The 13,013-nt window shown below is 40.6% G+C and overlaps 1 protein-coding gene across 1 annotated transcript in view; it reads left to right on the top strand.

The window, feature by feature from the left end:
- Window positions 1–5,081, top strand: part of ELOVL5 (ELOVL fatty acid elongase 5) — a 39,952-nt gene extending 34,871 nt beyond the window's left edge. Inside the window, 2 exon segments of the mRNA XM_066314953.1 lie at window positions 1,564–1,698; window positions 3,182–5,081. Of these exon segments, the coding sequence (XP_066171050.1) occupies window positions 1,564–1,698; window positions 3,182–3,313 (267 nt within the window). The 3' untranslated portion in view covers window positions 3,314–5,081.
- Window positions 5,082–13,013: the final 7,932 nt, after the last annotated feature.

The following is a 13,013-nucleotide window of genomic DNA, read 5'->3' as shown; positions in this document are numbered from 1 at the left end:
TAGATACATTGGGAGTTGTAGTGCTGGGATTTCTAGGACTCAGTAGCCAGGGAGGAGGCTTTTCTTCCAAGCACTTTTGAGCCAGCCTGCTCTTCCCTGTGCTTGGTTGGTCAGGCTGGGACAGACCAGAAACCAAGTGCAATGCTGTCCGCAGCTAACTAGGGCCATTCTAGTCCTTTGGGACAGTGCCTTTTCTGTTCTACTTTTGCATGCAGTTGCAAATGGTTTATTAAAAACTATTCAATATTTCTGCTCTCTTTCTGAACTTAAAATGGGCAGACTTTCTCTTGTATCTGTCGGACTCCTTGTATCCATTTGCACTGTTTCTAGTATGTATGGGGATGAAACCTGACCACTGTGTGCTAGAGGTGATAAGAGCATGAAATTAAGTAATATAGCAACTGCTATAGTGATTACTGCACAAGAAACAGGTTTCAATGTGTACAACATGTCAGAACACCACAATGTGCATGAGTGTTCTCTTTTCCCCATTTTGTGGGGGGGGGGGGGGAGGGAACTGAAACCTAGAGATAAATTATTTTGTTATATTCTTCCCTCCCCCGCCCCCCCCCTTCTCAGAGCTGTGAATAGTTTTAATAACATTTGCTGGTGATGATTAATAACATTTACTGCCAGCAATTCACAGTGTTGATTCTCAACATGTTTTTTTTAGCACTGTTCTTCCTGAAGGATGGCTAAGTATTGTAGCTGAGGGCTCATTATTTTCATGGGAGGCATGGGGGGTTGCTTTGGTTTGAGGTTTGTTTCTGTTTTTCTTTCCAGATTTAGGCTTTATTCTTCATCCTGGTTGTTCAAGTGCTACAGAGTGCAGTGTCTCGGTGCTTGAGTTGCTCCCCTGGCTATTGTCATAGCTGCTTTCACTTCCTTGCCTGCCCTGCATGCATAGCTGTTAGGGCAGCAAAATAGCAGAGCAGAACAAACAGTCTTTCCCTTTTTAAATAAACATTCCCTAATCTGGTAGCCTTTATGTGAGGATGAATTTTGCCTAAGGCCCTCTGCATCACATAAGCCCACACTCTGTTTTTCCAAAAGAGATAATTAAAGATAATTGGACACTTATCCTCCTCTCTGGCTCCCCAGCTTCCCTGCAGCCTTTACCCCAAAAATTCTTCCACTGGGACCATATATCAGACAGTTCCTGTCTGTGGGAAGGGATTTCAGGGGTCTCTGTGTAGACCAAGTGACCAAGGTCTTTTGCAGCTGAAGCAGTGAGATGTAGATCTACTCCACTAGGATGGTGAAGTCAAATTCCATTGAACTCTGACTAGGAAGAAGGTGATCTTTCTTCCTTGGGACCTTTATGTATCCATTCTACATAAGTTACTCTAATGTTCTGAAGTGGAAAAATACCAATAAACATGCTTAACAGGATAACACAGTCTGAATGTCTGCTAACTTAGGTTTACAGAAAAACACTTGCCAAACACACAATATTACATACTTTACTTGTTTTGGAAATAACTGTTGAGATTTTGGTCACTCATGGCTTTTTCCTCCTTCCATTAATGCATTTTATTTCTCTTATTTTGTTTTCTCTCCCAGATTCAGTTTGTCTTGACAATCTTCCAGACCAGCTGTGGTGTTGTTTGGCCATGTGCATTTCCTCAGGGATGGCTGTATTTTCAGATTTCTTACATGATTTCTTTGATTATCCTCTTCACAAATTTCTATATTCAGGTAAAAGTAGCATTCACCAACTCTTTCTAGAATTCTGCTGTCTGTATCTCACTGGAAAGCTATTACAGAAAGATATGTTTGAAATGACCTTTTGCTATCCTTCACTAACATGCATATGTTCTTGAAATACTACACTTGTTGATCTACCCTCTACTTTCAAATCTTCTGATGCTCTGTATCCATAATTTAGAATCCTTATTAATTTCAGTAAGCTAGAGTGATACAAAAAAATGCCTTACTGCAATTTTAACTGCAGGTAAGAGAAAGGAAGAGCTTCATGTAAAACAAAGTTTTCCAGTCTGAAATAAACTAGCAGCATGTGAATCTGTGAAGCACCCAAAGGAATTGTTCATTTCTGCTTTTACAAGGGGAAATGCTTATTTTTTGTCCAGGGAAGCTTCCTGAACTCAGAACATGCAGAAATTTGGATTTTGTTTATTTCTACAGGCATTTGTTTGTATTTTTATATGGAAAATTAGTGGGTTTAGTTGTGTTTCTACAAATCTGATTTAATATTTGAACAGATCCAGATTTGGTATGTGTTATTCTGAGCAGTTGAGAACTGGGCTCTGTACAAAGATGTGCAATTACTGTCTACAGAAAATCATGTACTACTGTCTGCAGAAAATCAAACCAAGAGCCTGCTGCCCCCAAACAAGCAAACTCTCAGTTTCAAATGTCATTTAAGAGATTTGGGCATTTTTATTCTGGTGAGAATTATTCCATGGGGGGAAACACAGCAGGCTTCCCTATCTGTTATTGTACTTCGTAAAATCAGTCTCATGATTTCTATCACTTCCTATATATGATCATGCCAATTAAAAATTATAGTAAATTCCAGATATTACTTGATTTTCTTTGTCAATTTTGGTCATATTTTAACTTTTAATTGTTTAAATTCTTTTCACACAGAAATCTAGGGAAACGTGCTTTTGTCAGGCAGCTGAGCCCCTTTGAAAAAAATTGATGTACATTTTACTGTCAGAAATTTTTTTAGACAATCTCCCCAGTCCTGTTAGTTTTTGATTCATGTGTTAGCTAGTGGAAATTTGCATCACATTTCTATCTCTGAACTTCCCTCACTTTTACTGTTTACCTACCTCTTGTTCTGGCTTTGTTCAAGGTACTGTCACCTGCAGTGCCTCCAACCTCTTTCCTCACATGTCATTTTGAGTATATTCTTATCCCACCGTCTGCTCATAAAATTGCTTCCTTTGTTTTTAATTTACAATTAGTATAACACTACCATCATACTGTGAGGCCTTTTTCTTTTCAAGTGAACTACTTCTCTCACTGTGATGAATGAAAGGCATAGTATAGTCTCATACACAAAAAGTGGTAGGGCTTGTCAGACTCCTACCAGCGGCACAAGGTTTTTAAAAATGATGAATGCAAGTTTACTTTTGTGTTTCTAGAGTTACTGTGAGGAAGTGGTTATTTATAGCTAATTAAGCAAAACCATGTGTCTTTCCATGTATTTTAGACTTACAACAAGAAGGCATCCTCGAGGAGGAAAGAGTATCAGAACGGCTCCACGGCTATTGCGAACGGGTACACAAACAGCTTTTCTTCCCTTGAGAACAATGTGAAACAAAGGAAACAAAGGAAGGATTGAAGACCAAACTGAAAAACCATTTTGATAACCCCAACAACAAAATCATCTGATTGTAAGCACAATGAGAGTTGTGCACTAATACTCTAATGGCTACTGTAACTATTCCTGCCTAGAATAGTGTGATTTATGTAGGACTTAACCAGTGCAAACACCCTAGAAACCGTATACAGAACATAAAAGTAGGTTAAAGTTTAAAAATAATTCTGGGCTGTCACTGACCCTGCTATAGACTATGGAAGGGAGTATTATCATATTATCCAACACTGCTGTTGCCTTACTAGTCAATATGATAGGTGCTGAATTATGATTCACAATTTGAAAACACTGTAATTTAAACCTCCATTTTTTTAACTATAGATCATGCATGTGATTGTAGAGGTAATTTGTATGATGCTGGTTTCAGTAGATAAACACACATGCCTTAAATTAAAAAGCAGGGCCCAAAGCTTATAACTGGTTTAAAAATTAGGGTATGTTTCAACTTTTCAGTTGATTGACTTTTTATTAAAAGTCATTTAGAAGAATCCATTGATCATTTTACTGTTCTGTATGTGATACACGATGCTACGTATCTCTTACTCGATACAGTGAAATTTGAAATGGCGCCGTTAGTTTTGTATATTTGGCTTTAACTGACTCAACAGTCACAAAACAGATGGAAAAGTTATTTTACCTTTTTAATAGATCTTATTTTTTTATTTGAAGTGCGTCACTAACGTAAAAGTAATTGGCGCTTACACAGTCGAGTAAGATTTAAATATTGTCTCTAAAGTTTAGAGCATATACAGGGTGGACCCATCTATTCTTTTTACTTTTTTTTTCTTGTTTTTGTTTTCTTTCTTATTTCTGAGAATTTTAAATGCTAAATGATGAGTGGTTTTTAATATGAAACTGGCAGTTTCAAGTGTATTACCATAGCCATATCCATATTTTAGGAGCTGCTGTTTAAGTCTGGGACATATCCGAAGTTGTATTTAAAAGTGGAGCAGAAAGATGGTTTTCTGATGGAATTGTCTGTATTTAAGTTGGTATCTGAATTGTTCTTCATGTAGCATACATTCACTTTGAAAATGTGCCTAACACAAAGATGGTTTTTTTTTCCCAAACAAGCAAGTTTAAACTGTTTAAGTCATAGCTAATGTTTTTTAACTGTTACTGAATGTGCTGGAAATGTCTGTTTCTGTTAATGTGAGTTGTGTATATCACTGGTAATGTTTTGGCTTGTTATCTAAGGATTTGGTTTGATGTTGGTTAAGAAGTTACTCCTTCTTGTAAAATGCGTCTTGCACATACGAGGAGTCAGTTGCAAAGCAGTGTCTGTTGCTGGTATTCTGGCATCTGCCATGGTGGAGTCCATTAAGCTCTGAAAAACTGAATGTGCGAGACATTCTGCTGGTCATTGCTCAAGTTTAACTATTTTGTTTTTTTGATATTTATATAAATGCCAGTTTTAACACATTTAATTGTTTTTAAATCTTTTTTAAATTTTTTGCACATATCTTAAGGAATTAATGAGTTCTCTTACTAGCCTTGTGGGTTTTCATTCCTTGGTTGAAGGAGACAGTGTCTGTTATGTTTACATTATCAAAGCTTGTGCGTGTGTCTTCATTTCTAGGTACTGGTTTGCAGAGTCTTACATAGCTCAGTACAGCAGCTATAATGTTCAAAATAGGCTGTCTAAATGTGCTAGAAATAAACTCTTGGCTCATCTGAATATACTTCATTGTTAATGTTTGACATGGTTTAATCATTAAAACACTTTTGATGATCTCTGCCTGAATTCTGTGGGTTTGTACAGATTTAATGTATTGCCCCATCCTGTGTCAGGCAAGGAGGAGCCACCATGATGGCAGAACAGCTGCAGATATTCCGGGACATTTAGTGTACCAGTGACTTGGCAACAGTTTTCTTACCGAAATCTTTGGCAGTTACTAAACACTGTTCCCTTGCCGGCTGTAGAAATAGTGGTCCGTGTGATGGATTTAACTCCCGCTGGGATTACTGACTTACTGAATGCAGAGCAGCTCCATAGCCGAGATGATGAGTGCCAGGAGCAAAGCCTAACATGACTGAGAGGGGGACTTCCTGCTTCAGCTATCCTGTCTATAAAATGGGGATAATTACCTCCTCTTCAGAATGGGAGCATTTCTGCAATTTCCCTATAGCTCTCCTGCCCTTGGCGATGTTTTGGAACCCTCTCTGATTGGAGTGTTTAATCAGTACTTTGCAACAACCCAGATAGGCTGGTGATGGACTTATGTAGCTGTCTGTCTTTTCCCCTTGCAGGCTCTTAACACAAAAACACATAGCCAGGGAAATGGGTTTATACTTCATGTGAAAGGCTCAAAGGTTTATGCCTGTGTTGGTCTTCTCTGGCGAGGGATGCTCTGAATGCCTGAGGTGGTTCTGAAGACAGTTTCCTCTCCTTTACATGCCAGTTCAGCTATGAAATTGTGTGTGTTTCTAAGCAAGGCTCAGTAAGATGCAGTTCTTCGGATGTTAAGGCAAATCTCCAGGAAGTACCTAGAAGGCAGAAGCAACAGCACCAACCTGGCCTCCCAGTGTGAGCCAGCAGAGATGGGGCTGCTGCACTTCAAATCTCGCCTTCAAGGTTAATGGCACATGGGGACAAAACTGAGGGACTTTGTCCAAAGCTGGCAGGAGACGTGACCTTGGGAAGATCAGCAGTGTCTACACCCTGTGTGGCAAAAACTGGCTCCTGGATACTCTTCTACAGTCTCAGCAGCAGCCTGAAAGTTGTCTGGATGGGTTAGATCAGACATCATCTTGCCGTAATTGATGGACCAAGACATGAGCCTTGGGTCTGCCCACCTGACTCAGCTTCAACTGCATCACCTGACCTGGGGCAAGTAACAGCCCCATATTTGCGTTGCCTCAATTCCCTGGTCACATGTAGTTTTCCTAATGGCTGGGATTGGTGCCTGGGACTATGAGAGAGTCCTCAGAAAGGACTTTTTGCATTTTAAAGCAGGAGAGTTGAAAAAAGATGAACTGCTGCCAACAGGATGGAGAGGTTCCATGTAAAGCTGGCTGAGGAGAATGAGACAGTTCAGTTATTTGCAGAATGACCAAGCTACAAACCATTAAGTTAAGATCTTGTGCAGTTCATGAGCTGACCAAATCCCTCTCTTCACTCAAGTTCTACAGCTTCAGTGATAAAAAGACATGTTAAGTTTTTGTCAGCTGTGAACGGGATAGGTAATCTCAAATACCAGAAAGCAGCTTTTTTTAGGGTGATCCTGCTGCAAAGACATTGAGTGCTGTGTCATGATGTGCAGCCCATCATCTGTGCGACTGGGATCACTCAGGAACTGGGATTCTTGAGTTGGCAGGGAGAGGAAAAGCAGAGAACAATTCTGGAAATCTTTGTGATTGATTGTGTACTTTACTTTATGCAGGAGAGATACTAAATACGTGTTGAAGCTTATGATAGCACTTAGATCCCAAAACTGGGTAACCAAAGGCCCCTAACCTGTTGAGAGCTGTTCTGGGGGTTGCTTCTGCCTTTGATAATCAGTAGCTGTCTTAAGTTGATAAAAGGTGTGTGTTTCTTGTATAAGACTCTATGTTGTTAAAATGTATGCATTATTCAAAAAAGAGATGTAAAAGTAAGATGGGTGCTAAAGAGTAGTATAATCAAATCGGGGGCCAAATTACTTGAACTGTGTGCATTCTGCAGGGAATCCCTTTGAGGTAATGCAGGGAATGATGAAATACAGATAGAGATCTGATAGAGAAATGCCTGCTCCAGGTTGTATTGGTACAGAGGATTAACTTCTATTGTCACTGTCATCCTCTTGCCAAGAATTACTGCACCAACAAAAGTGATTAGTTGTGATCATCAGGATGTTTCACAACTGATTTATAAAGCAAACTTTGATTCCATTTTCGATTTTTAATTCATTAACTTTAAATAGATGGATATACAAAACAAGGTCCATGTGTTTGTCAATTTCAGTAGAACACATTTGTATGAGCAGGGAAGCTGCAGTCCCCAGGGCCTCCCATGACATGATGGTAGCAGAAGCATTAGTTTTAAGTCAAAGGTATTAAAATAGTCTCCAACAGAAAAGAGCAACAAATGTCCTGTAAAAAAAAAAAAAAAGGAAGTGTATTATATTTAAATCAGTCAAACTGGGATGTGGAGAAGAGAAAGAGAGTTACACGTCTTGTGTTTCAATGATATATAACGTAAATACTATATTTTCTATAGGAGGAATGTAAAAAGTTTAGTAGATGGTAGACTTGATAGTCTGATTTCAGTATGATGACAGGTTTCAGAATAAATGGGAAGAATGTGTACAAGGAAGTAAAAAGAAAATGTAACAGTGCTTTTCTAGAAGTAATCACATCTGATTGACCCATATTGGTTTTTAATAAAAAAAATACTGTGTAGACAAAGGAAATACATCTTCCATCCCTCTGGAATAGGTATTTTTTTTTAATCCTTGGAAATTATTATGTGAACTAGCGGGTGTGGTGACCAGCAACGGGATCCATGGATAAGCAAGGTCAAACTATGAGCACATGGTTTGTCTCAATGCTTTCAGCCAGAACAGAGTCCATTAATAATGTTTTAGGAGAAACCCTGCTGTATAAACCAGGATTATTTGCAACAATATTTGGAGAGGACAACATCAGAAAGTACTGTCAGTGCCAGGAAATATTACATCTACAGCAACTACCTGATGGCTGGAGTAAAAATGGGATTACTGTAAATCCCCCTTAGGCACCAGTAACAGAATTTCAGCTGTTTCCATTTGTAGTTGGACATGACTGAAGAGGAGAGAAGGAAGATATATTGCGAATCATGTCTTCAACAACTTAGAGCTGCTACTGTGGGAAAAAAAGGGAAAAAATCTCTTATTTGCTAATTGATCCATTTTTAGTAGGAGGAATGTGCTAGTGTGAGAGGGAGGATAAAGCTCTGGCAGGACTTCTTTTGATGAATACATCAGCTCTCAAGAAAACTGATTTTAAAAGATCTGCTGTACAGAACAGTTACTGGGATGGTCAGAGAAATGGAGAAGTTCTGCAAAACAGATGTTAACATTGTTCAGGAGGAATGTAACCTCAGCCAACAGAGACAGCACATCAGTAGATTCAAATTTTCATGAAGGAAAATGGGCTATTTTAAGTGTATGACACAAATCAAATGGATATAAGCTACCTAAGAGTCTTCTTAGCCTAGAAATAGGGAGAGTGCCTTTTTTTAGTGGAATATGGCTCTGGAGCATTTTTCCCATAAGAGTAGTGTGAAAGTCCGGGGCATTGCTTGAAGATGAGTCACTGACCACTTAAAAAGCTGGTAAGAGCAGGGATGGGACCCCCTGGTGTGCTGCTCTGCATTCTGGCAAAAAGCAGCTGTGGTGCCTCTGTAAAAGTGTATCTAAGAGAGGGCAAAACAGAGAGAGGAGTAAGAGAAAAGTGTGAGAAACAGCCCTGCAGACACCAAGGTGAGAGAGGAAGGAGGAGGAAGAGGCGATGCTGGAGCAGATTCTCCTGCAGATATCTGCACGGCAGCCCATAGGAGACCATGTGGTGGAGCAGGGGGATGTGCCGTGAAGGAACTACAGCCTGCAGAGCCCATGCTGGCAAGTTTTTCCTGAAGGACTTCAGCACATGGGAAAGGCCCACACTGGAAAATTAATAGGAAGGAGGAGGGAGGAGCTGCTATGAACTGACCACAACTACCTCCACGCTACTTGGAGCATCGAGGAGGTAGAGGAGGGGAATGAAGGAGTGAAACAGCTTTGGAAGAAGGGGATAAGGAGTAGGTGTTTTAGGTTTTGTCTTTGTGTCTCACCATTTAGCTCTATTTTAATTGGAAATAAATTTAGTTGTTTTCCTCAGGATCCATTTGGACCATAACAATTATTGCTGAGTCACCTTCCTGTCTTTATCTCAAATCTCAATCTTTTCATCTTATTTCCACCCCCAATCCTGTTGAGAAGGGGGAGAGAGCAGCTGGGTGGGTGTCCGGCAGGTGGCCAAGGTCACCCCACGCCACATGGACATTTTGTCCTCTCACAAATCAGCAAGTTAGGCAGAAGGCAGCTTCCTAGATCAGAAGGAAGATCTGCCAAAGGCCATGAGGTATCAGGCACCAGAAAGCCTGAAAGCCATCGTGATACAGCTGGAGTCTTGCAGTCTGGGAAAACCAACTGCTTTGGTTTTGGTTTTGTTTTGGGGTTTTAAAATTTTTTTTCTTGTTTTTTTCCAGATCTAGTGCAGGCTAAAGCAATACCTTTTCCAGGAATCTGACCCATAATTCTTGGAAAGTTTTTAAAGGCCAAGTAGGAACCTCCTGTTTGCTGATGGAAGGTACCGCAGTGGCATGACGTGTGAAGGAAGCCTGTGTTCGGAAGAAAGGTCCTGAATTCCCTCATGAGAGGAATTGCCTCACACCCTTCAGAGGCAGCTGGAGCTCCAGCTCAAACAGGGATGGTCCAGCCATGTGACAAAAAGAAATGCAAAACTGTACTCATTGTCACATTTCTTTAGGCAGCAGGTGAAACTTCAAGTGAGCTGAATCTGTTGACATAAAAACGCAATCCCATAGAGGTGTTTACACCTGGGTGTTTGCTGCTCCTGCTCTGGTGTAATGGGGAATGCACCACCCCTGTGGCACAACTGCACTTTTACTGCCTGAGACTTGGCTAAGTGCATATTCACAGTGTTTCCACTAGGATTAGCCAGCACCAGAGGTAATTTTATGTCGTGATAAACTATTTGGTAAAAATACTTACAGTGAAGTGAAGTGAAATTTTTTCCACACATACTGAAGCAAGGTATTGTGGTATTTGTGTAATTGATTAGACATACGGTGTCTCATCCCATTTAGCAAGCAGGAAGCATGTCTTTATCAGCTGTTCTGTCTGCTGCTGGAAGCCAAATGTTTACTAATTTGAGTGCTACTAATTCAGTTTTACCAGCTGTTGTAGAAAATCAGCATCAGCTCACCTACTAGAAGAACTTTATGAAAATACTAGAAAAAACACTAAAATACTAGAAAAAACACAAACCTGTAGCATTGTGGTTATCAAAGTGCCTTTCTTCCTTTAAAATCAATGGCATCTCAATGCTTCAGAGCCTTTTTAAGTCTAATACCTTTCTGTATATTTAGAAAGGATCGACTCTCTGAAAGATCTTCTGTTAATTTATCAAGTTGCTTTGTTTCCCACAGCACTTGGGGTTGGAAGGGAGTGTGAGACCAGCTCTTGGTGTGCTGGGATATTAGGGACTTGAGACATCTTGGATGCGAATACACTTTTGCTCAGTAGAATAGTGATGAGTTTGTGAGAAAGACCAGGAAATACATCCCATGCATATAGATGGCATAACTATTATCTAACTATTATCAGCTGTGTTTCCTTTTTAAATTGTTTGCACAGATTTTTTCAAATCATCATGAAAAAGACTCTTCTCTTCTCAGAAGTTTAAATAATAAGGTAAGAAGTAGTCTTTACATCTGACTGGTTTCCATGCTAAGTAGATGTGAAGAATTGCTGCCGAGTCCTACTGTTATAAAGCTGTACAAGTAAATTTTTAAATGAGTGGGAACTCCTGAAACCAGACCAGAATTTGGTGACGGGTGCTCTGCTTCATTTCCTGGTATTTTTGCAATGTGGAGTATTTGCCAAAAGTTTCCTTGCAATATAGGAAAATAGGAATAATTAACAACTAACTCTCTCTTGGTCAGAAAGGAGCAACATACAAGGTTTCAGAAACCCCCAAAACTATGGGGCCAACTACCTGGTTCCATCCATCCACAGCACGTAAAAATTATAGTCTGTGAGATTTTACTTTTTGAAGTAAAGAAAGTCCCCAAAACAATTAGACAAATACCCACCCCCATCTGGTTACACAACCAAACCCCATACATCTCACTTTGCCAGAATAATACTAAAACAAAACAAACAAAAAACACAAACACAACTATGTTCGGTTTTGTCTTCTGGCCTCAAAATTGGACAGAGCAGATCTAAGCAGCATTTGCAGAGGTGTTCTGCCTTTTATGCTGGTGATTTTTAAGGACGTTCAAGAATGGTATAACCGAGCACTGGGGTTTTAAGCCTAATCCTCCAGTAGTCAGGGCTGATGGCAGCCTGGCTGGCTGAGAGGGGGAAGTGGAGGGGGCGGCAGCGGGACCCGGTGAGCACGGGAGCATCCAGGGCCAGGAGCGGGGTGTGGGGAATGCCGGGGGCTGCCACCCCGGGGGATGTGCTGTGAGCCGATGCCCTCTCCTGGCGACACCTGGGGGGGGGACAGCTGGGGACACGCTGCTGCTCCTGCACCCTGGAACCAGGAGACTATCATAGAAAGATGCAGCTGACACCAGTGACAAATATGCTAGCATTTAGTACAGGTAAAGATGACAGATCAGTATTTATACAAAGAGATTACACAGCCAGAGACCTTTTCCTTGCAATTGCACTGTAGTGTGTGTTCTTTGAAGACCATGTTTAGCCCCTTCTTAAAAGAGGAGGACTGGGCAGAGAGGTAAATGTTGGACAGAGCTCCTGACCTGTATTGGAAACATTTGCGCAGTAGTTCCTGGTAGTAGTACAGATGATCAGAGTGTCATTGCTTTTGAATACCACATACAAGAATAAACCACTGTGTTGTCTTTTATTTCACTGTCACAAAGACTTCGTAATCAAGAGCATTTCCTAGTGTGGGAATTGGGAGTCATAAAGGGAGAGGAGATTAAGAGCAAGCATATCCTACATAATGGCTTTTATGATGCACCTGACCTTGATTGTACAAATCACCTTGGGAACTTTGGCTTTCATGGAAAAGCAGGAACTGTTTTGAATTATCAGAATACTGATACCCAGGAATATTTCCGAGCATTTTACATGTAGAGGTGAATTTGTGCATTTAGGCAGGGAAAGGAAAAAAAAACCAAATTCCTTAAACTCAGCCCAAATTTCAAATCAAATGTATTTTCTCATTAAAGCTTAGCCTGTAATAATTATTAACATAATACATCACCAGCTGTCCAGGACATGCAAGTGATTGGTATTTATTTAATAGCACTTGGTATTTATCATGCTTTATAGTAGATAAATTTAGGTGAGCAAACCCCAAAATGTCTGGCCTTGTAGGAAGACCATAAAGGGTGGTGCTAGGACAGCAGCTCCTCTGCATTATAGAAGACAGGATCTTCCCTGCTCTGACACCTCAGTAACAGGAGGCTAGCTTGGGAAAAAAAAGGAAACAGTTCAAAGGAAAACATATACAGAAGCAGAAAACACACAAAATGCCAGGGAAAAAAGCTAATGGGGAGAGAGGCTCTGGCAGGCAAGAAAGAAGGATGCCCTCATGGCAGTTTTGAGAAGAGGGACAGGAAGAGAAACTGGAGAATATGAACTGAATTGCTCTCATTTTCAGCAAGGCAAGGGAGATTGTGCACAGCTGAGAATGCGACACCAGATCAGTTTTCTGACTGGCCGCAGTTACTGTCTCTCTCAGCAGTAGGTGTTTGATGAACACCCAAAACCATCCCTGCTCTCTGCAGGGCAGCCACAGCTCTGCTCGATACAAGGGTAGGTTTCCCTCAGGCAGCATTAAGAAGTGTGTTTCCTGTTTTTACTCCTTTCTTCTTTGGCCTTATGTTGGAAGACCACAGTCCCCATTCTAGGCATGGATTCGCTTCTCATGACCTCAGTCTGGG

The sequence above is a fragment of the Sylvia atricapilla genome, chromosome 3 (genome assembly GCF_009819655.1).
Source record: "Sylvia atricapilla isolate bSylAtr1 chromosome 3, bSylAtr1.pri, whole genome shotgun sequence".
NCBI classification, from domain to species: domain Eukaryota; kingdom Metazoa; phylum Chordata; class Aves; order Passeriformes; family Sylviidae; genus Sylvia; species Sylvia atricapilla.
Note: the sequence above shows the minus strand (reverse complement) of the source record. Positions and strands in the feature narration are given on the sequence as shown.